Source organism: Scardinius erythrophthalmus, assembly GCF_964197995.2.
Source record: "Scardinius erythrophthalmus genome assembly, chromosome: 19".
Taxonomy (NCBI): Eukaryota; Metazoa; Chordata; class Actinopteri; order Cypriniformes; family Leuciscidae; genus Scardinius; species Scardinius erythrophthalmus.
The window spans coordinates 19,538,354-19,564,152 of record NC_138239.1 but is presented as its reverse complement, the minus strand read 5'-3'; the positions used below and the strand labels follow the sequence as shown (position 1 = coordinate 19,564,152).

At 37.0% G+C, this 25,799-nt stretch overlaps 1 protein-coding gene across 4 annotated transcripts in view; it reads left to right on the top strand.

Annotated features, from left to right (window-relative positions):
* Nucleotides 1-25,038, top strand: part of chst15 (carbohydrate (N-acetylgalactosamine 4-sulfate 6-O) sulfotransferase 15) — a 31,832-nt gene extending 6,794 nt beyond the window's left edge. Inside the window, exons 1-8 of one of the 4 annotated variants that reach the window (XM_081394178.1) lie at nucleotides 17,138-17,227; nucleotides 18,327-19,151; nucleotides 20,250-20,589; nucleotides 20,844-20,987; nucleotides 21,641-21,797; nucleotides 21,967-22,123; nucleotides 23,755-23,902; nucleotides 24,055-25,038. In XM_081394178.1, coding sequence (XP_081250304.1) covers nucleotides 18,720-19,151; nucleotides 20,250-20,589; nucleotides 20,844-20,987; nucleotides 21,641-21,797; nucleotides 21,967-22,123; nucleotides 23,755-23,902; nucleotides 24,055-24,239 — 1,563 coding nt within the window. In that variant the 5' untranslated portion in view covers nucleotides 17,138-17,227; nucleotides 18,327-18,719 and the 3' untranslated portion in view covers nucleotides 24,240-25,038. Of the gene's footprint in view, nucleotides 1-17,137; nucleotides 17,228-18,326; nucleotides 19,152-20,249; nucleotides 20,590-20,843; nucleotides 20,988-21,640; nucleotides 21,798-21,966; nucleotides 22,124-23,754; nucleotides 23,903-24,054 lie in introns of those variants that run through there. The other 3 variants (XM_081394176.1, XM_081394177.1, XM_081394179.1) reach the window with 3 other exon arrangements.
* Nucleotides 25,039-25,799: the final 761 nt, after the last annotated feature.

The following is a 25,799-nucleotide window of genomic DNA, read 5'->3' as shown; positions in this document are numbered from 1 at the left end:
AAAATGGATAACTTGACTTTTTACAATCATTTTTATCATCATAACATTACATAAAACTATGCAATTTCTCCAGGAATCCCATAATAGCACATTTTTGTATAAAAGGTGCTTTTCATATACTGTTTCTATTGCTTTCAGCAATGAGATGAAACTCAGAAGTGGTCTCAGGGTCTCTCAGACCTCACAGCTCACACTATAGGGCTCAAGGCCTTTATTAACATTTCTCTTCCTTTTTCTTCTGAGAGCCACAAAACTTGGCCAGACAGGCAGACAGATGCCCTTTGGCTTCTGACATGGAGCTGTGTTTGTGTGTGTGTGTGTGTGTGTGTGTATTTCTGTGAATACCTCCTTCCTCCTACCTATGTGTGTGCGTGGATTGTTTGTGCCCAGCCCCTGGCAAACCCCTTTTTAATTTTTTAAAAAAAAATGAAAGCTGTCCCCAGTAACCTTTGGGGGAAAATAAAAGGGGATGAAAGTTGGAAAAAAAAGCCAATGAGAAACAATTCAGTTATTTATGGCTCATGTCATCTGTTCACTGGCACGATTTATGCTCTATAAAGGCTCTCCATTCTCTCTTTTTGCAATTTCATACCCCAGCAAATCAAATATTACACATCTTTGAATTTTTATTTATGTGAGGCCTACACGAGAAAGAATGATCTTTTAAAAACTTTGAAAGTAGATTAAATCCAGTACTGTGAGAAGAACTCGTAGTCACAAGTGCTGGATATCTCATGAGTCAAAAGTCCAAATGGTTGATTCCAATCAGTTCAAACACTTTATCAATTAGAATACATACATATGTAACACTTTAGTTTAGGGTCCAATTCTCACCATTAAGTACTTAATTATTAGTATGCATATTACTAGAATATTGACTGTTTATTAGTGCTTAAAAATATACTATAAAGCACATATTAATGCACATTATAAACACATATTAATGACTTATTCTGCATGACCATATTCTTTATCCCTTAATCCTACCTAATACATACACTAAACAACTACTTTACTAACTATTAATAAGCAATATTTAGGAGTTTTTTGAGGCACAAGTTGTAGTTAAAAGTGTGAATTGGACCCCGAACTAAAGTGTGACCATATGAGGTAAATTAATACTCTTATTCAGCAATGACACATTAAATTGATCAAAAGTGACAGTAAATACATTTATAATGTTACAAATAAATCCTGTTCTTTTAAACTTTCTATTCATCAAAGAATTCTGAAAAAAAAATTAGCATGGTTTTTACAAAAATATTAAGAAGAACTGTTTACAACAATAACAAATGTTTCATGATCACTAAATCAGCATATTAGAATTATATATTAGAACATCTTATTAGAACATATATGATTTCTGAAAGGTCATGTGACACTGAAGACTGGAGTAATAGCTGCTGAAAATTCAGCTCTGCCATCACAGGAATTAATTTCATTTTAAAATATAAAAAACAGAAAACAGTTATTTTAAATTGTAATAATATTTCACAATATTACTTTGTTTCATGTTCATTTTCTTTATGGACATTTTCATTTGCTTGTCTTTGTTCCTATGTTCCTGCCATCATTAGCTGTCCAAAATTGCCCCCTATACCCTTAAATATGGCACTATTTGAGGGGACAGCCATTTGAAGCGGTGTCCGAAACCACAGTGGACGTTATCGAGTGCATCACAACTATGAGTGTACAACAGATGAATGCCCAATGGCTAGAGAATACCTATAATGCACTATGAGAGTCACGCGCCGAACAAAGTCCTATACGTTTGACCAGAAGATGGCGTCCGCAGCTAAATCATCCATCCATCCATTTTCCAAACTGCGCTGGTCCAATGTTGCTACAGTATAACAGCATACAGGTATAAATTCCGTTTTAGGTGATTATTCAATTTTATACATATATAAGTTTATACATAGTTTCCTACTACTGGAACTTGCCAGTTTGCTAAGTTCCAAATTATTTTAAACAGCAAGCACAAACTATGCAAAAGCGGCAGCCAAAATCGGTGTCCGAATCTGCTCACTAGTTTTCATTCACTCCCTCGAGTGAACATTATTGGTGGAGTAATGTAGGGAATAGTGAATGAGGGTATAGGGGGCGATTTCGAACACAGCCATGGTTACTAAGTATGTTACTAATTAGAGCACACCTGTTTTGTATCTGGTTCATTTGCCTGTGTATTTAAGCCCTTCAGTTATTTCTGTTCATTGTCTGGTGTCGTTTATGTTGAGTCACATATTGTTACATAGATTTTTCAGTTATTTTATTAAAGTTGCTTGACTATTTAAAGTACGACTACTCTCTATTTGAAGTACGACTACTCTCATCTTCATCTTTGTGAACTAACTCGTGACAGAACACCAGACTAGGAAAGGATTTATAATGGATCATGCAGTCAAGTTTATTGTCCTTGCCCATGATGGGCTTCCGATAGACTCTTCTGCCAGCTCTCCCAGCGCTCTCACTTTGATGACGAGAAGCTGAAATCACTCTACTGGATTGGAGCGAACTATTACAGCCAACTCAACTTACCTGATTTAGGGAAGAGGAACGTGGACAGAAGCCATCCTCAGATGTCTACAGTGCGTCTACCCCCAGTTAATGACATCTCTTATGGCCACTGCAGACACACAGCCCACCCTCACCGCGGTGACAGAACCTGAGCCCACCACAGACCCGACGCCGGAGCTGATACCCACCACAGACCAAGAGCCAGTGTCGATGCCCGCTACGGAGCCAGAGCCTGTGGGGATTTTAGTGGAGTTAGAAGAGGATGATCTCCCACCTCTAATCCCAGGCAGTCCCAAATCTGTTTCACCCCAATCTTCATATCTTCATTGCTGCTGGTTCTGATCATCACTAAGCATGTGGCATTACTCAGCACCAGGACTGTTTCGTTGCCCAGTGCAAAGACTATGCCACTGATGAAACTCCTGCCATGCCTCCCAATCCCGCCTCCTCTGCCCAAGCCAGTCAGTCCTTCTACCCAAATTTGCTGGCCCTCTCCAGTCCCTCGTCTCCTCCTCTATTGGTTCCACCCTTCAAGTTGGATTCGTCGCGGATCTTTTGGCCGCCAGCTCTGCCTTTGAAAGTGGATCCCCTGGCTTCATCTCAAGCTTTTGTTCCTGTTACTCCACCTTGGCCTTTAACCAGTTGGCTCCACCTTGGCTCCTTGCCCCCTTGGCTCCACCTGGAACTGTTGTCCTCACATCTCCACCGGGCTCCCTCGTCCCCCCGGCTGCAACTTGGTCAGACGTTGCTCTGCCTGCGCCATGGACTTTCGGGCCTTTCGCTGCACTTCGTCTCTCCTTCCCTAAGGATCCGCCAGGCTCCGCCTTCCCTCCGGCTCTGCCCTGGTCCTCGGTCGCACATGAGTCGCCCCAGTACTCTGGTACCCTGGTTCCACCTCAGGTCGCTGTGGCTCTGCCTAGGCCTCCAGATCCTGCGGTCTCGTCCAGTCCTGACATCGCCTCAGCTTCGCCCGAGTATCCAGATATCTTGGCTCAATCGCTGGCGGTCTGGCCCTGGCTCCTCCCACCATCTGATCCGCCTTGGTACACTCTCCTGCCACCTACACTTCCTTTGTGAAGACCTCTACCTCCTTCTACCTCTGCATATACTGGACTTGTTTCGGCATCAGGAGCTGCCTTCTGGAGGAGGGGAGTGCTGTCAAGTTTTAGCCTTTTTTCACTTTTTCTTTATGGATGTTTAGTTTGCTTGTTTTTGTTCCTATGTTCCTGCCACCATTAGTTGTCATGGTTACTATGCAAATATGCTAAATTCAGCATTCGTGAGCATAATGTCTTTCAAAAACATTATATACCATTACCAACCCCACATTTTTCAGTATATATATATAGCATATATATATATATATATATATATATATATATATCAAATGTACATTTATAAATAAAAATAAGTAAATATATTAAGATAAAATAATACAATCCCATAAATTGAATAAAAATGACAGCATTAATGTCAAAGTTAATTTATGTCATTTGAGATGCACTTCATCCATATGACAAATTGTGAACTTGATTTCTTAAACTGGAATCATTCTTTGTTGTGCTGGCCCTCTTTGCAGGACTCACAGCCACTGCAGTTGAAGTGAACCTCACGACAACAAGATGTTTGACTAAAATATTTAACTCCACACTTCACCAATTGTTAATTGATAACCTACTGTAGTCAGCGAAATATTTGGCCATCCATGGTAATATAAACTGATGTCGCCTCAAGCCTTGTAGTGTATTTTCAGACATGCTAACATTCCTACAAGTACAGAGGACCGTTAGTGCCATTGTGGAGTCATTTATATGCAGCATTAACTTGCATGAGTGCTTTTGCTAGTCTTAATGGTGTCGGCCTGAGTCGTATTAATTTCTTGAGTTGTGTTAGCCAGTCATAATGGTCAAAAAGCCTGTCTGAAACTGCCAAATAGGGAGATGTGTCTGCCTGCTTCAGTGAGCTATAGTGAGCTTGTGTTAATGGTCTGCTGAGTTCAGTCATAAAATATTTCTGGTAACTCTTAAGTGACCTTGTGACATTTACTGTAATGGACGTGCTACTCAACCCATGCAATACTTGTTTCCTGTTTATTGCCTAATTGCTTAATTTGGGGCTTAAACTAATTAAATCAAAGACAGTGCTTTGCAAGGACTGCTTCAAGACTTTGATAGTATGGATTATCACCAGAGAGATGAAAAGAAGCATGAGGGAAAGTAATTTTCAGGATGATGGCCCATTCCACCAGAATGATTCATCATGCAGGGCGCCTCGAGGGTTACGTTGCTTTACTTTTTGAAAATATGAATACATACATTAATTCTTACGCACTATCTATTCCTATTTTTTTTTTCATATTATAAGCTTACATAAGTGCATAAATGTAAAAAAAAAAAAAAAACTTTAGTGAGTTATGATGTTATGTAGGCTACAGTCCTGGCTGCATTACTTCTGTATAAGAGTAAATCTGAGGAAAGTATTTTATTTATGCATATCCCTACCCAGTATTTGGCTCAGTGGCTTAAATGCTCATCCTTCCATTCAAAAATTAAATAAAATAAAATAAAAAATAGATCTCGTTTTGCAGTTTTTCTGTGCATTTCTATGCTCTTGTCATCCCTAACATAGTCTCAGCCACAGACGGCACACCCACGGACCACCCACAGTCCACTCACTGACCGTCTGATGCATATTGGACACAAACCTGGAAAGTACTTTCACAATCTGGCAAGCTATTATCTGATTGGCTGGCCTTGTGCAGTTCAGGGCACGCATTTTTTTTTTTTTTTTTTTTTTTACTCAGTCCGTCTGCAAACAGTCATGTTTACAAGTTACCAGATTCATAAAGTGCTTTTTAAGGATTTACCAAAGTTTATCAGGTTATCAAATCTTAAAAATGAATCTTAATATTCCATTTTGTTAAAAAACAAAACAAATAAAAACAAAAATGAAACTTTTTAAATGCTACAAGTTTAGGCATGTAAATTTAAATGTATCAGAACATTGTAACATAAGGTTACAGTTTATTTTAAAGTGTCCTTGTGTAATTGTACATTAAGTACCGAGTAATATTAGTTAAGTAGATGTACTTAGTATAGGGTTAGGATTAGGGTTTGGGGTTAGTTGCATGTAATTATGCTTAATTTGCTGTTATTACTATAGTATTTATATATATATTCCCTCTTTTTTTGTTATAGTAAAGCAAGCAAAGTCGGTCAGACATTCTCAGACTGTTCTTCACTATAATAAGCTGTAATAAGGACCAGAACTCTTTTTAATCAGAGATCTGGCTACACAAAACTATGCAAACCACAAACAGCGAGACATTGGCCTTCCCAGTGCCCCCTTCCCCCAATAGTGTGTATTTATAGCACCTGCACTAGTGAATCGGTATTATCAACAGGCACAGAATTAGATCAGATTAAGTCCTAATATGATTTTACTTGAGGCGTCAGGCCCCCTGAGGCTCAGTCCTCAGTTCTGCTTTCATGTCTATTTGGAGCAGAAACATAAATATTGTGCACCAGTATCAATGGAATGGAGGGAGGACGGCCTCTGAATGCTGGGCTGAATGAGTTCACATCTCCCCCTCTCTCTTCTGGTCATCTGTGCCAGGAGCACTGGTCTGCTGCCCTCTTTAATGATGCATGGAACATTAGCCAGCCACTATCCAAAGATAGGACGAGGCCGATGGCATTCTCTGGTCAAAAGAGGCTGCATTGTTTGGGTTCAGAATAGCATGGTCTACTGAGAAAGGGGAGAACAAAGTGTGCTGTCTGTCGAGTTTGTTTTCTAAAATTGTTGCCACAATCGTAATTTGTGATTGCCAAAAATTACATTTTTAGGTCTTTTATATTCAAGCACAATTCTGCCATGCATGCATGGAGTGATGGGAAAGCAGATGGCATTAGAAGTAATATATACAGTACATACAGGTTTATGTGACTTAGTTTGACATTTTAAATCATACACTTTATTTACAGTATTATGTTCATTTAAAGATGGGGTTTTCAAATTGGGGTCAGGAGAGCACAGGTGGCTGCTGAAAAACTCTTTTTCATTAAAAATTTCAGTGAAGATACATCCGATAGATAGATAGATATAGAAAAAAGTTTGAAAAAGTAAAAAAGAAATTTATAAATGAGAAATCATGATTAAATTGCAAATAGTTTGTGAAAAAATGATTATACAGCATTACTCAGTAGGTACAAATATAACTATTTAAAAAAATAAATTTAGGATTTTATAAGATATGTTATATTTAAATAACAACATGTTGTCTTTATAATATTAATGGGCCTTTATACTGCACATGAAAATACTTTATACTGCCTTTATATTTTAGCAAAGAACAAGGCTTTTACTGTACTTTTACTAAACTATAAAAACACAAAAAGATCAATGGAAACACATAAAGGAAGGAAGAAAACAAGAATATATTGTGATAGGGAAAACCTTGAATGAAAATGAAAGCTGCCTTCCATAACCTGCATTCGGGGGTGGAGAAACATAAAAGAATAGGATGAGAGAGAGAGAGAGAGAGAGAGAGAGAGAGAGAGAGAGAGAGAGAGAGAGAGAGAGAGAGAGAGAGAGAGAGAGAGAGAGAGAGAGAGAGAGAGAGAGAGAGAGAGAGAGAGAGAGAGAGAGAGAGAGAGAGAGAGAGAGAGAGAGAGAGAGAGAGAGAGAGAGAGAGAGAGAGAGAGAGAGAGAGAGAGAAGCAAATGAAAAAAGGATTCTTGAAGTTATTTGTAGCTCATGTCTGTTCATTCGTACAACGGATGCTCTATACTGCATCTCCCATCCTTTTTTATTCAATTTGTATTTCAACTCTTTATATCGCAAGTCCCAGCCAGCAGATCTAATTAAAAATCCAGTCTAATACATCATTTATTTATGAGATAAATTCAAGTGGCTGTTATCTGACAGAATATGCGTGACTTCGCATTTTTATGCACAACTGCACTGCTGACATTTGCTACATATTATCCTTGTGAATTTTCCTTGTGGATGGTAACAAAGAACAGGCTATTGATTAAATGGCAAGAGGAACTTGGATCTATTGTTGTACTGTCTGGGTATCTGGGACATAAAAGGTCTGGAAAGAGCTGTCCTGAGTTGCCCGTCAAGCACACAATAGCATTGTCAGAAAACACGTAGCAGTTGAACAGATGACCATGGAAGTAGTAGATGTTAAATAAATGTCCATTCTATTAGTAAAGTAAGTAAATTAGTAACACCACAAGTATCTGCATATTAATTATATTAATTGTATATTAATTGATTCTGATAATTCTGAAGTTTTCTTTTGTCTTTTTACTAAAACATTAGTTATTTAATTCATATAAATATATATATATATTTTTCATTAAATATATATTTTTAAATTATTATATTTGTATGGAAGCTTGTTTCTGCCACTGAATAAAAAATAAAAAGGGTAATTGTGACTTTTTATCTAACAATGCAGATTTTTTTGCGCCATCTCTAACTTTTTCCCAGAATTGTGGTTATAAACTCACAACTGTCACAACTGTGAGTTATAAAGTCTGAATTTTGAGATATAAACTTGCAATTCTGAAAAATAAAATCTTAATTTAATTAATTCTAAAATCTGTGAAAGATACAGATGTATAAGGGTGCAATCATCTTGATAAAGATGGTTCAATCCTTTTCTTTCTTTCTTTCTTTCTTTCTTTCTGGTTTCTGTTTTTCATAATCTAAGAAGTGTGTATTCACATAGGCTGCAGAGTGAAGCACCTGAGGGAACTTCTCTTTCTCTCATCTCTGTTGTTTAATTACACTTCTTTTCTTCTGCGCTACTGCTCTTTTCAGCGTGGATTACATAAACAGTTCTCCCCAGCTTCCTTGCTTTGGTGCTACACACGCTGCACCGAGTAAGACATTAAAGCCTTCCATCAATGCAATGACAGACTGAAATCAACAGCAAACCACATGCCCCATGTTTCAAGCACTGAGAAGCAAACATCTTCTTCAAACCGCAGAACAAATCTGCTCAACTGAACATGAGCCTGTCATCACATATACGCATGTATCACAGAGGGAATAAAGGGGCACTGAGAAAGGCACTGAGTTCATATAACATCACCCATAAGCACATCTGTCTGCCAGATGGGTCCCGATTTATACAAGATGTTGCTAATAATAACTTGTGTATTATTTATGCCCTTGAATTTATCAGTTTAGGAAAAGACAAGTAGCATTTTAATGAAAAATGTTCAGGCTTTACTGACCTACTGCAATGATAAATACCAAGTGCACAGTGCTATAATTTAGTGTTACATGTTTTATAGTGACACAAATAATAATTTAGGCCCTGATTTAGTAAAGGTTTGCTTAAATAAAAAAACATGCAAACTTAACAGCACACAAAAATCATTGATACAAAATAGAATGTCTTGTCAGTTAGTGTAGATTTTCCTTGATTCAATATGCAATTTGCGTGTCTCTATAAAAGTGCACAATCAAGGGCAGAGTCAATGCAAACAATTACATTGCACCTGCAAAGTAATTTGTGAAGTCTGAAATTAATTATGGAAGCTGTGTCTGCAAATTAACATGACTGAATGACAAGTATTAATCTGATTCAGGTTATGCACCACCAGCTGCCGTCACTATGATAAAACGGAGACATTGAGAACAGAAAACACATAGATGTACCCAGTGCTGCTCGAATGGATTAATGTGATATAAATGTTTTTCTATGCAATTGTTTTATTCAAAATTACATTTAGCACACAAAATCATCACTGAATGTAATGCATTAGCCTATATACAGCACACTTTATCAAATGCAGTAAAAGATGGCACGCTGCGCACAGAACCATTTTGACATTTTTGAAAATAATTTATTTTCTTTCTTTTTTTTGTTTAGTAAATTAGCAAGTCATACTGGTTTGGAACAACATCATTTTGGGTGAACTGTCCCTTTACGGCAAGACACACCAGGCAAAAACATTCAGTCGCACAAATGTCGCACAGACATTACTAAGTTGTCAGGCATGCGCTGAGAATCGATTGAGAATTGATGTCACGGGCCAAATTTAAACATAAACTAAAATATATATAAAAAAGGTTATGTAAAAAGGGCACTTATCAAGTCAGGGGCCAAAGGGGCATGCGCTTGAGCACCACTTGGGGTCTGAAAACATTGTTTTTTCATGCAGTGGTCAATTTTGAGATTTTTGGCTATTTTGCTTCCATAACATGTATTCTTTCAGACCAAAATATACATTTAACCCTCTGAGCCTCATCATTTTTGGGTCATACTTGGAATCTTAACAGCCTTGAAATGAAACTTTTTTAAGGAAAATCAGTGTATTATATTTTCAGTAATATTTTTTGATTATTATTTAGTGAGGGGATTGTATGATACTATGCAATATTTAGAACATTTTTATGAAAATTTTTGTTCTCCATTTATTTTTTTTGGTTTTTAAAAAATAGGTTTCAATAAATGCAATCTTTCAGATTAAAACAGTGAAGGCCTTTAAAATCTATTTATTTTAAGTGCCATATGGAGGTGTTAAAAAATTAAAACTTGTGTAATGTCATGGTGTAACCAACTGTATATCCCTATATAAATATATAGAAAGGCTTTTGGATTCCCTATAGTTGTTTTTTTAGACAATTTATTTTATTAGGTTTTGCATTTAGCTATATATTGAAACATTCTAAAAGGCTACGTTTTGTCTAGGTTTGGATTTTTTTTTAGATAAGTATCAGGTTTTGCATTATGAGTACTTACAATCAAACATTAACATTTTGTTATAGGGAAAACACATGGAAAGCATTTTTGTTATGTTGTAATATGAGTTCATTATATTAACCTATTTTTAACCTATTTACACATATCCTACTTTTTTATCACCATAACAAACCGCCTGCATTCACATTTAGAATTAATATATATATTTATTTTATATATCTTCAAATAGAGACATTTTCAAATGCTGCCTAGTGTTGACAAGGGAACTAGAACATCTGAGGTTTTTCCACAGTGTGACTATTAATTGAACTGTCACTCTCTTAGCTTTTTCTGGGCTGTGTTTGTCAGATGTCACATCCTTGTACCCAAAGCCTTCATTTATAATGTCTTGTGTCTTTCTTTTCAATTTCATTTGCAGACCATTTAATCAACGCTGTCATTGTCAGTTGGGAAACAAATTTCATGCATGAGACCACATTGAAAAGCTTGGATTTTTTTTTTTTTTTTTTTTTTTTACTTTAACCCAGGGTTTCTCAAACTCGGTCCTGGAAATCCACTGTCCTGCACAGTTTAGCTCCAACCCTGATCAAACACACCTGAGCAAGCTAATCAATGTCTTCAGGATCACGTGTGTTTGATCAGGGTTGGAGCTAAACTGTGCAGGACAGTTGCCTGCAAGGCAAAAAAGGCATAAAAAGGTTGGAAAAAAAGAAAAAGAGTGATTGTATTAACAGAGAAATTTGACACTGTCACAATGCTTTGAATAGGTGACTTCAATGAATATGTAACTAAGTGCATCCATAGAATATTATTCAGTTTGATGTAATCAGTATACTAATATAAGTGACTGACTGATGCCATTTCAGACTCGGCTCCACTGAGCTTCATTATCCGCATTCATTCATTTCCTCTCACTTGTACTGTGGAATAGATGTTATCCCTGCCTGCATGTTTTCCCTCTATTGACACTGCACAAATGGAATGTGTACTTGTTAGTCTGTATGCGTGTTTGTGTTTGAGTGTGTGTGTATTAGAGGAGAATATAGATTAACTCAGGAAGAGATGATAGCGAGCGTTTTGCTTTCTGTGTCTTCTTTGAGCTGGAGAAGTGGACACTCACATTTAAAATCAAGAATGCATATAGATAGATAGATAGATAGATAGATAGATAGATAGATAGATAGATAGATAGATAGATAGATAGATAGATAGATAACACTTTAAAATGTTGAATGTCATTGCATTAGAAAAAAAAAATTCAAACCATTTGCCATCTGCAAAAAAAAAAAAAGACAGGCTTGTTCATCACACTATGTACATGTTCCACTGAAGTGTACAAACACTTTTTTTAATTTCTACTTACTCATTGAAAGGGGTGGTTGATTAATTTCACTTTTCTAACGTTAGTGTGTAATTAGCATAAACAACATCTGCAAAGTTACAACGCTCAAAGTTCAAAGCAAAGGAAGATAAAGAAATTTCTTTTAAAGAAATTGCTTTTTAAGGACTACAACAAATGGCTGGTAAGAGGTGTGTTCGACATCGCTTGCAGCTGGATCTGCAAACGGAGACGTGAAGTCGGAAACTTTCTGGTTCCCGTGGTGACCGCTCACGTGGTGTTTGCATACTTTACCACAGCTGAAGTGAAATAAATGCAATATTTGCCAAATAGTACACAGATGTTTCAGAGACATTTTCATTCAATACTTTATGTACTGCTTCATACAGCGTCTGTTTGAACAAGAATAAAGTTCAACATAAGCTACTATCAATGAAGTGGAGTCTACGTTTTTTAAGCAGTTTTAATTTGATAAACATGACACAATATAACATGACAACGACATGAAAAGAGTGTTTACTGTTATAAAAAACTGATTTGAGAGCTTTAGAGGAACTAAAGGTGTTCGAATAAACACGAAACACACGTGATCGTTGTCATGCGGTGAATCCAGCCAATCGTGGAACAGCTGTGTTGTCATCAGCCCTTGTGCAGCCCAGTGCAGCCGCTCTTGAGAAGCTGCGCTGGCTGAGTTCTCCGGCTACTCTCGAATTGCTCTCGCGGTACTTTGATGGCATACGTCACAGTCACGTGGCGTTGGCGCTGTATCAAGTCGGACAAAATTTCTAACCGGCATGCACTGCTTTAAGTCAGCCGCCGATCGGTCTGCGCAGAGCTGCATGAAGTCGAACAAGCCTAAGGACTACACAACATTCCTCCCGGGTTAGTGACATCACCAACCCTAACATTTACATAAACCCTGCCCATGTTGAGAAGAGGAAGAGTTTTTGTAGTCGAGCACATTTGTGAGTCTGCTAAAGCTGTCACATCCGTCTTTTCACATGCAATACAGTACGTAACACAAATGCAATATCATGTCACTCTGTAGGCATCTTACAACAGATCCCTCTGTGCCGGGAGAAGCAGCTCATTTGCATTTAAAGGGACGCACACAAAACTATGCGTTTTTACTGACCTTTAAAAAGGGATAAATTTAACATGCTGTAAAAAATTGTCTGTGGGGTATTTTGAGCTAAAACTTCACATACACACTCTGGGGACAACAGAGCCTTATTTTACACATTATAAAAAGGGGCATTATACCACCGCTTTAAAGTTTACTTTGCAATACTCTGTTCCAAGTTAATTTAACTCACTCTTTGTTCATAAATTTACTCATTACTCATTTACTCATTGAATTTCAGTAAATAACACATTCGATTTCTTGTTTTACTTTGTAAGACTATATCTACAAAATATAGGTAATGAGGTACCCAACCGACCACAGAGACCTCAAAGCTTGGTACACAACACACAATAAAGGTACCAGTGATAGAGTAGAGCACAGCAAAACAGCAAGTTGCTAATCCTAACAACCAAAGTAACGATGAAACTGTGTAAATACAACTAGAAAACAGTGAAAATGCAACCTTATTAATTATTCATGTCCCAGTGCATGATGGGAACACCAGTATCAGAAAGTTGAGTAGGTTTTACTTAATTTTATAACTTTGATATTCACTCAAATAATCAACAAGTAAAACAAGTAGAATATTATTTTAAGTTCAAGCTTGAATTGAGTACTAATATTTAATTCTTGACTGAACTAACTTATTCAATCTAAAAATACATTTGTTTTCTCTATAGTATTTACTTCACCACATAATCTTTTTTATCAGTGTGTTATCTGTTGATTTGTCATTCAAAACCTTTTGTAAAATGTTTTACAAACTGTGTTTGTGCAATGAAAATGTCACTTGGTTTGATATTTTTGTTATCTATTGCAATGACATTTATTCTTTTTTAGTGTTGCATGATTGTCCAAATATTTATTTGATGGCCACTGATATGCAAAAGCATCCACAGATCACACTAACTTGTGACACATATTCTGCCCCTTCTACTGCTGTGCTTCTCCTCACAATATTCCAAGTATTGCATCCCCCCCAGTCCCTCCCTCATGGTGTATTGTAGGCTACAACTTAAGCTACGACCCCCCCCCCCCCACCCCCCACCCCCACACCCACACCCCAGATCCTTGGCATCCCCTTCCATCCACCCGGATCCATTCCTGCATACTATGATCAATTAGTCATGGCACTGGCTGGCACGGACAGAGTAGCCTCTGTGCTCGGAGGCAGTGGTCTTGACAGCTCTACTGCCCTCTTTTTATGACTCTGGAAATGGGTGAGGGAGGGGGCTCAGAGAGATGTATGTGAAAAATGTCCTGCTGCACTGATAAAGGAACATCACAGCATCCTGACACCAAATGCTCATTCAAGAGTATTACCAACCCAACATAGCAACAAAGGCTGTGTCCGAAATCGCATACTCTCTTGAGTAGGTACTTATTTTGAATAAGTAATTACTCCACGACCGCTAAAAAAGTACGTTCTATATAGTATGAATGTGTGTAGTATGAATTTATTTGTCCGCCATGTTGTCATTATCATGTGACCTATATCAGCGTACGCTATGTCGCTTCAAGGCCATTCATGAATCTTCTCCTGTGGCCTTATGGGATAGTAAAGTATCCATCATATGGACACTTCAGAATCTCGCCGGAAGTAGGTCATCAGGGTACTTTTTGCCTAATGTTTTATGAGTACTGTGAATTCAGACATACTTCTTTTCAGGTCGTTCTGGAAACCTGTTTGAAATAGTGATAATATTTTTAATGGGGTATTTTTATTTTTCAATTTTTAACTGCATTTTTATTAAAGGGATATTTCACCATATTTAAATTCGGTTATTTATGTAGTAGAAATGTGAAATTATTTTAGAAGTTGGTGCCTTCTAGACTGGGAAAAGCTAGAAAATGTATTTTTGGCTCATGTGGATGAAAGACAACAACTCCCAGAATGCACTTGCTTCGCTGCCCTATGAGGCCACTCCCAAGCCACGCCTACCGGTTACAGAGGGCAGTATAGGAAGAAATTATACAACTAGGCTACTAGTTGACTCGAAACTGAAAAGACGCCGTTTTATCATGAGATCCCACCCCCTATGGGCGGGTTGAAAACATGCGGAACTAGCTCCTACTACTGGCTGTAGTCTCTATAGTCTCTGGCCAAAAAAGCCTCCGATGACGCAAAATGACGATTTTTGCGTCACCTCAGGTTTTTTTTCCAGACATATATACAGAAATCTCTTGTCTCAGTGGGACATGAGGAAGGGGAAGCCGGTCATTCGAAAATACTACCGGGTTTCTACTGATACAAAGCTTAATGCTAATCGGTGAAGTATCCCTTTAAACACTTTACAATGTTCACTGAGGTCTACTTATGATGTTAGCAAGATTTTTACATTAAAATAAAAACATTCTAATTAATAAGTAATAGGCTTGAAGTAATAACTCTTGGTTGTGACAAATAAATAAAGTACTTGGAGTTAAAACACATATAATTGACAGCATAACGGTGTTTCGTGTAAACGTGTGTTTCACAAATTCATTATGAATGAATGACCATCGTTTTTCGTAATGTCGTTTTTAGATCCATTGTTCATCATCTTTATCATTCACCTGTGAACCATGCCTTTAAAATTTCTAAACGGTAAATCATTACTTTTTTTTATTTTTAAATGACACTTAGTTGCACAAATTACACACTAAACTCATAACTTTGTAAATGATAACAGAATTTTAATTTTTGGGTGAACTATCCCTTTAACCTGTAAGGACCCTTGAATTGTGTCGGCTTTGCATAAACAACATCGAAAGCATCAATAGGCACGCACTTTGTAGAGTTCTTCACTTGTCGTTTTGATTGGCAGCTATAATGATGGAGCTTCTCAGTAATGAATCACTGAGCTGTGGACTGCTGTGGACTGCTGTGGCGTTCCCGCAGCGCGTGTTTTCACTTCAACATTAACGCATCCTCTCTCTGTCCCGGGCTCCTCCTCTACTTCAGTCAGATCCATAATGAAAACATTGCTCGCAGATGCCACCTCCCCACACTTAGAGCTGGGTTTGTTATTCTGAAATATATTTAAAGTGGCAGCACACGTCAGCCCAACCCCATGCTAAAGTCATCAGAAATGTATCGCTTGTGCTTAAAATAAACACCCACGCTGACAGCGATGGAGGTCCTCGTTGCTACGTTTCACCTCAAACTCAAAAATAGCGAGACCTCACTTATTTTCAATCAACGTGACTCAGATGCACAATCTGTCACTAGGATGTAATTTAAGGTCAGCGTACACATACAAACACTCCCAGTGTCTATTTTTCCATAGCAACACTGATCAATGACACCTGCCTTCATCTCCATGGGAACACACATGTCCTCCTTTGACTACCTTCCCTCTTTTTCTTTCATTACTCTCTCTCCATTTCTGTCATCCTCTCTCTCTCTCTCTCTCTCTGAGCGTTATACAAACCATTTTGTGCACAAATAGGAAATTATCTATCATTTATGAGACCCACATCTATTTATTAGTTCAGCATGGATTACTGTGGTCTGTGTGGGCTTCAGTAGAGTCACATTTCTGTTAATGATCTCCCCAAGGTAAATTTAACCACAATTAGGCGGTAAATAACAGCCCTGAACTGTCTGATGAAATGATGAAGGCAAACCCTCCACCAGAGGATCCTGGCGGCCCTTTAATTTGTCAAAATAAAAGGAAGAAACCAAAACAAGCAAAAATTGATTTTTTTTTTAGGTTTTTAAAAGCCCTGCTCTGGAATTTCCAACCCCGCATATTCAGCAATAAACAAGCCATTAGGTCTACAAGGAGGAGAAATGCTTTGCTGTTCAGTTTTGTGTTTTCCCCCCACCAGCCTGACAATCTCTTCCAACATTTGTAGGAAGAGATTGCAATGAAGTGTCCTTGAGTTTAATACAAACACACAATAACAAGGAAGATACATAATTAGAGCATGCTGGTCCTAAACATTCACTTTTTTCATTCAAACATTTATCAAGAATGAAGCCATTAGTTTTAGCAAAAAAAAAAAAAAAAACAAAAAAAAACTGTCCAATGGATAAAAAAACAAAAACAAACTATTATTATAATAATGATATAAACATAAAATAACATTAACATTGCATGATATAGATTTTTATTATTTTTTATATAAATTATTGTGAAATATTGGTGATATGTAGACCTACATTATAATGAAGTGATACATAAAACATTGAAAAAATAGAATAATTGCTATATCCAATAATTAATTTCATGGTTATGAAGCGTCTTGCTGTTTAGTTGTTGTTTTGTTTTTGTTTTCATGAACTTTTAGTTTGTTTCTCATTATTTCCTGTTTCCTTGGTTGTCTTGGATACTAAATATGTTTTCATTGGTCGTCGTGGTTATTCATTGATTTCCCACACCTGTTCCTGATTTAGATTATTAGTTTATTCAGTATATATAGTCCTCAGTTTCAGTTGTTCACTGCGGTATTTTGTTTTGTGTAATAAAGTTACTGCATTTAGAGCTGTTACGGCCACTACTCCTCAGCCTAATCACTACAGTTACTTCCTCAGGTGAATGCGATTTCTGTCTTTTTATCATAACTAACATTTTGTGGTTACTGATACTGGTTACTGTGGTTTGATAAACCCTCTTGAGATATATATATATACACACTGTTGATTCTGGGATCAGAAAGATTTTTTTGAAAGAAAGAAATGCATACTTTATTCAGCAAGGGTGGATCAAAAGTGGCAGTAAAGAAAATGTTTCAAATAAATCCGCTTCTTCTGAACTCTTTTCATCAAAGAATGATTTGGAAAAAAAAAATATTAAGCAGAACGCCAAATCAGCATATTAGATTATATTTAATTTAACTGTTTTTATAGAAAACAGTTATTTTAAACTTTACTATCATTAACAATATTACTGTCTTTACACCATTTTTGATCAAATAAATGCAGTAAGTGAGCATAAGAGACTTTAAAAAAAATACAAAAAAATCTTACCGACCCCAAACTTTTAAACAGTTGTGTAAACAGTGTACTGTATACTTGTATGCATACATACTTCTATCTATATAACTTCTGCATATATAGATACTTCAAAGACACCAAACCTTTTGTTTTCGACTTCCTTTGGAGTGTTCATACCTTAAAGAGAGCAGGTCAGACCCCCTCAAACCTCCCTGCACTTCCATCTCTTTTCTCTGAATTTCTGCTTCAATTTCACAACACATTTCTTGTATTATTTGTATCATGGCCAGGAATGGAAGAAACCGTAAGTAAGAGAGACACAGAGAGCAGGAAAGAGAAGGAGTGGAGGTTGTCAAATAAATGTATCTATTAGCTTGCAGCTGGTCTACTGTGTTCTTAATTAGGCCTGTCCTGAGGCTATAATGTCTAAATGGATTACGCCCTAAACTCTCCAAAACACACATAACACTGTGCAGCCGTACATGCATACCCACACACACACACCATATGTCACACAGTCTGTGGCCTGTATGATGTTCCTGCCATCCTTTCTCTGATGCTTATCCAAACCCCATCACAGAGTTACTGGCATGTGTGAGAGACAGAAACGGAGTATTACCAACATCCACTGCTTCCTAGACTCAAATCAATGAACCATCTTTGTGTATTTAGTTTATTGCTCTTTTTTGTCTTGCAGGAATTGACCTTTCTGTTATCTGAGCTTCTGTTGGGGCGTTTGTGACCTTGACAACCAAATCTGCACTGTGTTTGTGCTGGTGCGCTGTCAACCCCGCTGCCGCTGTGTCATTTGTGGCAACTAAAGTGCTCCAATCGTCTTGCCCCTCGCCACGCGTGCGGGAAGCCCTGCTCATTCCACTGTCTGTCTTCCTGCCCACAAACATCCCATTATAAACAATGACCTGAAGCCATATTGCATCTGCTTCATGAAAGATGTTGATTTCATTGGCAAAACACCGCTCTTTTGGGTTATGGTGCAATGAGCGGTATGATGGAGCAGACCTCATACTATAACTCACATCGATGGGATTCACTTTATATGCAAAGTGAACACAACTAACGTAATACAAAAATGGACCACAAGCATGGCCTTCTAAACGCCTTAGATGAAAAACTGGAGTACTACAAAAACAAGCCCAGCAACAGGTCGGTGAGTGTATGGACTTTCATAGAGAACAACAGAGCACAACATCAAGCATGGGGCCCATGGACACTCTGGTCTGTACGGAAAATCAAAATCTTAAGCTTCCTTTTTGGACTTACAGTCACCGTTCTAATCATGACGTCTTACATCTTGACGAGGGACCAGAAAGGGCTCTTTTTAACGCCGTCACCGTATCACCTTACCGTAGTGTCTCATCTGGCACAGCAACCCCTTAATCTGTCTTTCACTACTGACAACACAGTTGTGAGAGAAGTTGTGAAGAGGATTGTAGCCAAAGTGGATTTCAGTCTTCGTAGAAGAGTGGCTGACCTGGGAGAAGTGAGAGAGAAGGAGGCAAACGTATGTGCATTTGAGTTACATTGCTATATATATAATTGCAAAATATACTTGATTTTTAACAAAAAAAAAAAAAAAAACAATGACAAAAACCATTGTTGCTTCATTGGACATTATTGGACATGATGCTATGTATCTGAACAAGATGTCCAGGACCTCTGGCAGAAAATTAGGCCCATAGCATTAAAAATACAGCAGAGTATTTCATTTTACACATGGGGTACTTTTTTTTTTATCCCTCTATGGTCAGATGAAACAAAAAATATAGCTTTTTTGGCAGCAAACACTTAATATGGGTTTGGTGCACACAGGGATAACAAAGTACCCATGTTTAAAATTAAATACTCTGCAGTATCTTTAATGCTGATGGCCTAATTTTCTGCCAGAGGTTTGTTCAGATACATGGAATCATGGATTTGATCAAATACCAACAGATAAAAAATCCAAACCTGACACCCTCTGCTAGAAATCTTATAACGGGCCATGTTCGGATCTTCTGACAGGACAGTGATCCAAAAACAAACATCAAAATCAAAACAAAAATGGGTCACTGAGCACAAAACCAAGCATCTGCAATGGCCATCACAGTCCCCAGACCTGACACAAATGTTCATTAACAATGCAGATTTATTTTTTTACAGCCATCTTTGATCATATTTACCAAGGGGGGTAATAATTCAATACTGTAAATAATATCATGCCAAACCAAAAACAATTTCATAGCTCATGATAATGCTGTATCATTTTTATAAAAATGGGTGGCAAACTTAAATTACATAGAGTTTTAAAAGTCAAAGAATATGTCAGTAATTCATGAGTTGAACTGGAAAGTTCAAACAGCATTTATTTGAAATAGAAATATTTTATAACCTGATAAATGTTTTTACTGTCACTTACGATCAATTTAATGCCTCCGTACAGAATAAATGTATTCATTTCTTAATTAAATCTCAATAAAGATCAATAAAATCTTACTGACCCCAAACTTTTGAACTGTATTGTATAAAGCAAATACACACCTTCATAGATAAACATGTGCAAGCTACACTCTGTCAAATCTTAGTTTACTATCATAAGCCTTCTGGTCTTTCTCATCCACAGATATTCACTGCTATTCCTCGAATATTTCTTCCCAATCTCAAGAACCCCTGCTGGTATGAAGAATTCTTTGGGAATATAACAGCCGATCCATATGGGAAAAACTTGTATGCCCTTTACTCAAAGCGCTTCCAAGCAATATACGACCACCTGCGCAGAGCGTTTCCAGCTCACCTGCATCAGCATGCAGGTAGACATTACCGCCTGCGCTGCCTGCCCTTCTTTTACATCATCGGCCAGCCCAAGTGTGGCACCACAGATCTCTACGACCGCTTACGGCTACATCCAGAGGTCCATTTCACCACGATGAAGGAACCACACTGGTGGACACGAAAGAGGTTTGGTGAGTTTCACAAAAAAAGATAATTCGACCATCGGTTTAAAATGTGAATTCATGATTCAGGTTGGTATTTGTGTCAGGAAAATGACCATCCCTCCCATCTTCTTACAATGCAAAGCATCTGCTTAATGTTAGACAGATCATTGGGTTCCATCACATTTATTTTATGACACAAATTTTACAGCTACAGAACAGATGCCATGTAATTCTGTTTGCAAACTTTGAAATAACTGTACTTTGTTTTCCCCTGGTTTAAGGTATCATCAGGTCAGGCAATGCTTTTCAGGACCCCTATCCACTGAACGACTACCTGGATCTTTTTGACCAAGCAGCCAATCAGATTCAAGATCACTTGATGAGCAACTCCTCCAAAAGCCACAAAAAAGTCAACATCATAATCGGTAATAATTATTGCGTTTCAATTGTGTTTTAGGTTTAGTTACTTGTGTAGGCCCTTTCTTTAAGGCAGGGTTTCGCAAACTATTTGTAAGCTGAACTTCTCTGACCTAAAATATTTACTTGAAGTACTCCCTGAAAATTTAAGTTAATATTTCAAATATTTAACAACACAATGGCATGTTCATGGTTCTCTGATGTTGGTTAATAGTCCCATGACATGCAGGTACAGTAAACAAATAAATATTACATTTTTGTTTTTATTTTAAGATGATTTATTTTAATTTTACATTTTTATAATTTAATGAATTACTAGCTTTCCATCAACTCATGAACTCCAGTTTTAGGTATTGTATAGTTTTTGAGGCTGCTGAAAGTTCTCCAATTAAATTCACATCGTCTATAAACCCAGACTGTCTCATTAGAGGTGCCAGATGTTATAGTCAAGGTCTTTCCTCTTGTTATGACTCATACCAGTGGTATTAAAATAAAATTAGAGGCCTGAGAAATTAAATCAGCAAAAAACAGCCCAGACAAAAACAAACACTAATATCATTCATCAGATTGTCCGTCTTCAGATGAAATATCAAGTTGGTTGGGATCAAGTAGGATTGTAAACTTTTACTAATAATCTCATACACATTTTTTTGATTGACAGGTGAAGCGAGCGCATCCACAATGTGGGACAATAATGCTTGGGTTTATTTTTACGACAATGGAACGGGTGTGGAGCCTCCTTTTCTGGTGCAAGACTTCATTCACGCTGTCCAACCAGATGCCAGATTCATTGTGATGCTCAGAGACCCAGTAGAGAGGTACTAATCCAATTTTCAAATATTTATATTTACAGTATATTCATCAGTATCACTATGTTCGGATATCATAACCAGTATTAGACTACTGTGTGAGAGATGCTCTTTAGATTGCCCTCTTACCTTTTATTGTGTTTGTCTGTGCACTGTGTGTATTTGTGTGTGAGAGCAGGCTTTACTCAGACTATCTATACTTTGGCATGGCTAATAAATCTTTGGAGGATTTTCATGAGCGAGTATCAGAATCGCTGCACCTGTTTGAGGGCTGCTTGGCTGAGAGGTCCATCCGTTCCTGCATTTACAACACCACTCTCAACAACCTGATGCCTGTGAGTGCAATATAAATCATGATCATTACCTCACATGTAAATATTTAATATGATATTGCTATCTTAAAGGGATAGTACACCTAAAAATGAAAATTCCATCATTTACTCAACCTCATGTCGTTCCAAACCTGTTATTTTAAAGAGATGTAGTAATGATGCATTGAAAGTGAATTGCGAACAGGGGCTATCAATTTCCTAAAATGATTCCTTCAGCTCATTAAAATGTTATCTTCTCAACGATAGATGGATGTGTCTCACCAAAGCATCACAGTTGGTAATTCTCATTAGGGATGGGGCTCAAATGTGGCTGGTGTGAGTCAGAGTCAGATTTTGTTCAATGTGATATGATGTAATTGGTTCAGCCACCAGGTGCAGCCGTGTAGATAAGATATTGTATGAGCTGTTCTGGCTCTTCCCCAAAGTTGTGCAGCCAGTAGATGATCTTCACCTCTGGAGAAAGCTGTTGGAAGGTGAAATGAAAGCAGTTACAGAGAAATCTAAATGTGTTTTGAAAAGCACATTGTTTTTCTGCACTGATCTGGGGATTTAAGTCATGAATGTTTGATTTATGGCTGTGATGCTGGTTGATGAACCAGAAAAACTCTGGATTGCTGCATCATTGCTGCTTAGTAGTAAATTGGATGCAATATAATACAAATAGAGGGTTGTGCACCATTCAGAATTTAATTAAGAATGTCTATTATATTCCGAACTGAATCTGACCTGAGGTATGATTTGAATGATTATTTCATTATAACTAAATTGTCATTTTGTGCAGCATAGTAAACCATTTATAGAATTTCCCAGAATTCCCTGATCTCCACACTCTTCAAAATGGAGGCAAACAACAATATATGCCAATATTTATTGGTATAAATGTTTTCTGAAAACAGTTGCGTGGTGTTTTTTTTTTTTTTTTTTTTTTTTTTTTAATGGCTGATTTTTTTTTTTAAATCAACACATCAAGGAATTAAATAATAAAATTAGTTGTAATTTGTCTCAACTTGGAATTCCTACTCATAAATCAAGAGATCTGAATGTTGTCTACTCCTTATATTATAATAGAATATATTAAATGCATATCAGAAGTGAAAAGATATAGTAACTATATCACCATATGATAGCAATACATAAAATTCTGTTCTAAAACTGAAAAAATTAAGGATTGTCTCATGTTTTGTTATACTGAACCTTTGGGTCCCTCTGTTGGTGAACACAAACTAATGCATTCACTTCAACAAACTCTCCTAATGATATATATTGTTATGTTGAAGAACATAACAAAACAGTCAAAACGGAACAAAAACAAATGTCTAAATTTCCAGTAATAAAAAGGTTGAAAACAAGCAGTGTTGTTATATTTACAGCAGAAATAGGGGACAATAGGTTGAGAACCAGTGCCTTAATACATCTGACAAAAGATTTTTCTACTGTAAATGTGTCTATTTTGTGTATGCATTACTACCACTATACTGATACTATGCATTGTTAGGTCTTTGTTGGGAACTGTGCCTTTTACTGTCCATTTCTGAATCTCTTTGAGCTACTTGTCAAGCACAGTCGGTCTGTTTAATCGTGTCTGTCATGAATTCCAAAGAGTGTGGCACTGTATTTCTCCTCTGTATTTGTAGGTGAGGCTTCAGGTGGGACTGTATGTCATTTACCTGCTGGACTGGCTGAGTGTTTTCAGTAGAGAGCAAATTCTCATCCTACGACTGGAGGATCATGCTGCCAACCGGAAAATCACTATGCGTAGAGTCTTTGAATTTCTTCAGTTGGGTGAGTTTTCATGCTTCTACATACATAAAGTATGATAATGTGGGTCTGTTTGTTTAACCTCTGAAGTCTTCATAAATGTGTCATCATGTGCAAATAAGTGCACGTATCTATTATTTCACTGACTGTGTGTTTATGCTTCATCTACCCTTCAGGTCCTCTTACTCTGCAGAAGGAAGCAGACATCACAAAGAGTCCCGCCTCAAACACCAGACGACCAGCCAATAGAAATCTAGGCCCAATGCTGCCCATAACCAAGGAGATCCTGCAGAACTTCTACAGGCCTTTTAACCAGCGCCTGGCGCAGGTGCTGAAGGACCCTGCCTTTCTCTGGACGTAGCCCTGATGAAGAGGGAATGAACAGACATGGATTATTGTAATAGATAAAAGTGAAACAAATTAAACTCTAGGCTGGTACTGGGTGGCTGGTATCACATTTGGCCAGAATTTAAATTAAAGCAAACTTCTTCTAGTGATACCACTGACTTTATTTTTATTTATTTTTTTGCTTTGGTTATTGGTGCTGGACACTTTCATGATTGCACTTTGATACTCAGAGTATTTGGTCACAATGACCACTGAGAAATTAACAATTTATTTAGTCAGAATGACCACTGAGAAATTAATAGACGATTTATTTAATGTATCCGTTATATGGATCTGGAAGGTTTTTCAACAAAATTAAAGCATACATAAACCGAAAAGGCAGCATTAAGTATTAACATACACTAAAAACAACAACAAATAATAAAACATTGCTGTCAATTTTTTGGCTGTTATAGCTTTAATCTTTAAGAGTTTAGCTCTAAGGAAAATGTGAGAGGGCCAATTGTTGCCTGAAAAGTCAGAACGTCACCTCTGTTCAATATAAAACAAGACAATATAAAGGATTGTGGAAACAGAGCACAAAAGCCATCCTGGACATTGTACTGGGTGAATGACATCTGGTGTCACTGTAATGTAATTTTATTGTTGTAATCTGTTATTGTGACTGTACAGAGATCAGGGCAAGAATAGATTAATTCCTACTTGATTCAACTTTGATATCTTCTGATTGAATTGCAATAAATAGTGTTTTTTAATAGTTTTTCTCTAAAACGCAATAATTTGTCAGAATAAATAACAATAATTATTATTATATATTATTGTTATTAAAATTAATCATAAATCATTAAAGTCACTGATAATATACATGGAAACTAATATTATTACAACACTTTCCAAAGCTGTCAATAGATTACAATAATTTATCACTCATATGCTGTATTTCAGAAATGTTGATGTAAGATTATTAGTAAAGTACCCTAACAAAGACTGTGAATATTAAGATATTTTAAAATGGTTACTGGTGAAAATCTACTAAAAATAATGAAATATTTGTAATTTAGCTTTAGGCTATATGCTGCTTGCAATTTATTTTAGTATAATTGGCAATACCCCAGTTTAACAGACAAGGTTTATGCCTAGTCCCAGACTAAAATGCAATTTTGAGCTGTTTTAACTCGAAGCAACTTGAAACTTCAATGCCATTGTTTTGTCTCAAGATGCAAACCACTAATGTTTTTTTCTGTTTTTTTTTTTTTGTTGCACATTTTTAACAGCTACTTAGATGCCCTAATTGAACTAGGCCCTAAAAAATCTTGGCTTTATCTAAACTCTGTCTGTGAAACCAGGCCTATATGTTTACTTTCGAATGGCAACCCATGGAGAAAAGTAATTTCTCACCTCTTCAGTGCATTTAATGAAATGCTATGTCCTTCATGACATCAGAAGATGATGATTTTCAGATAGGGATGGAGGAGCAAGGGAACATAACATGTTTTGGTTCACATGATGCCCTTTTTCTCCAATCCACTTTCTTCTTCTTGGTTTTTTGGCGCATCATATCCTGTGTGCATAT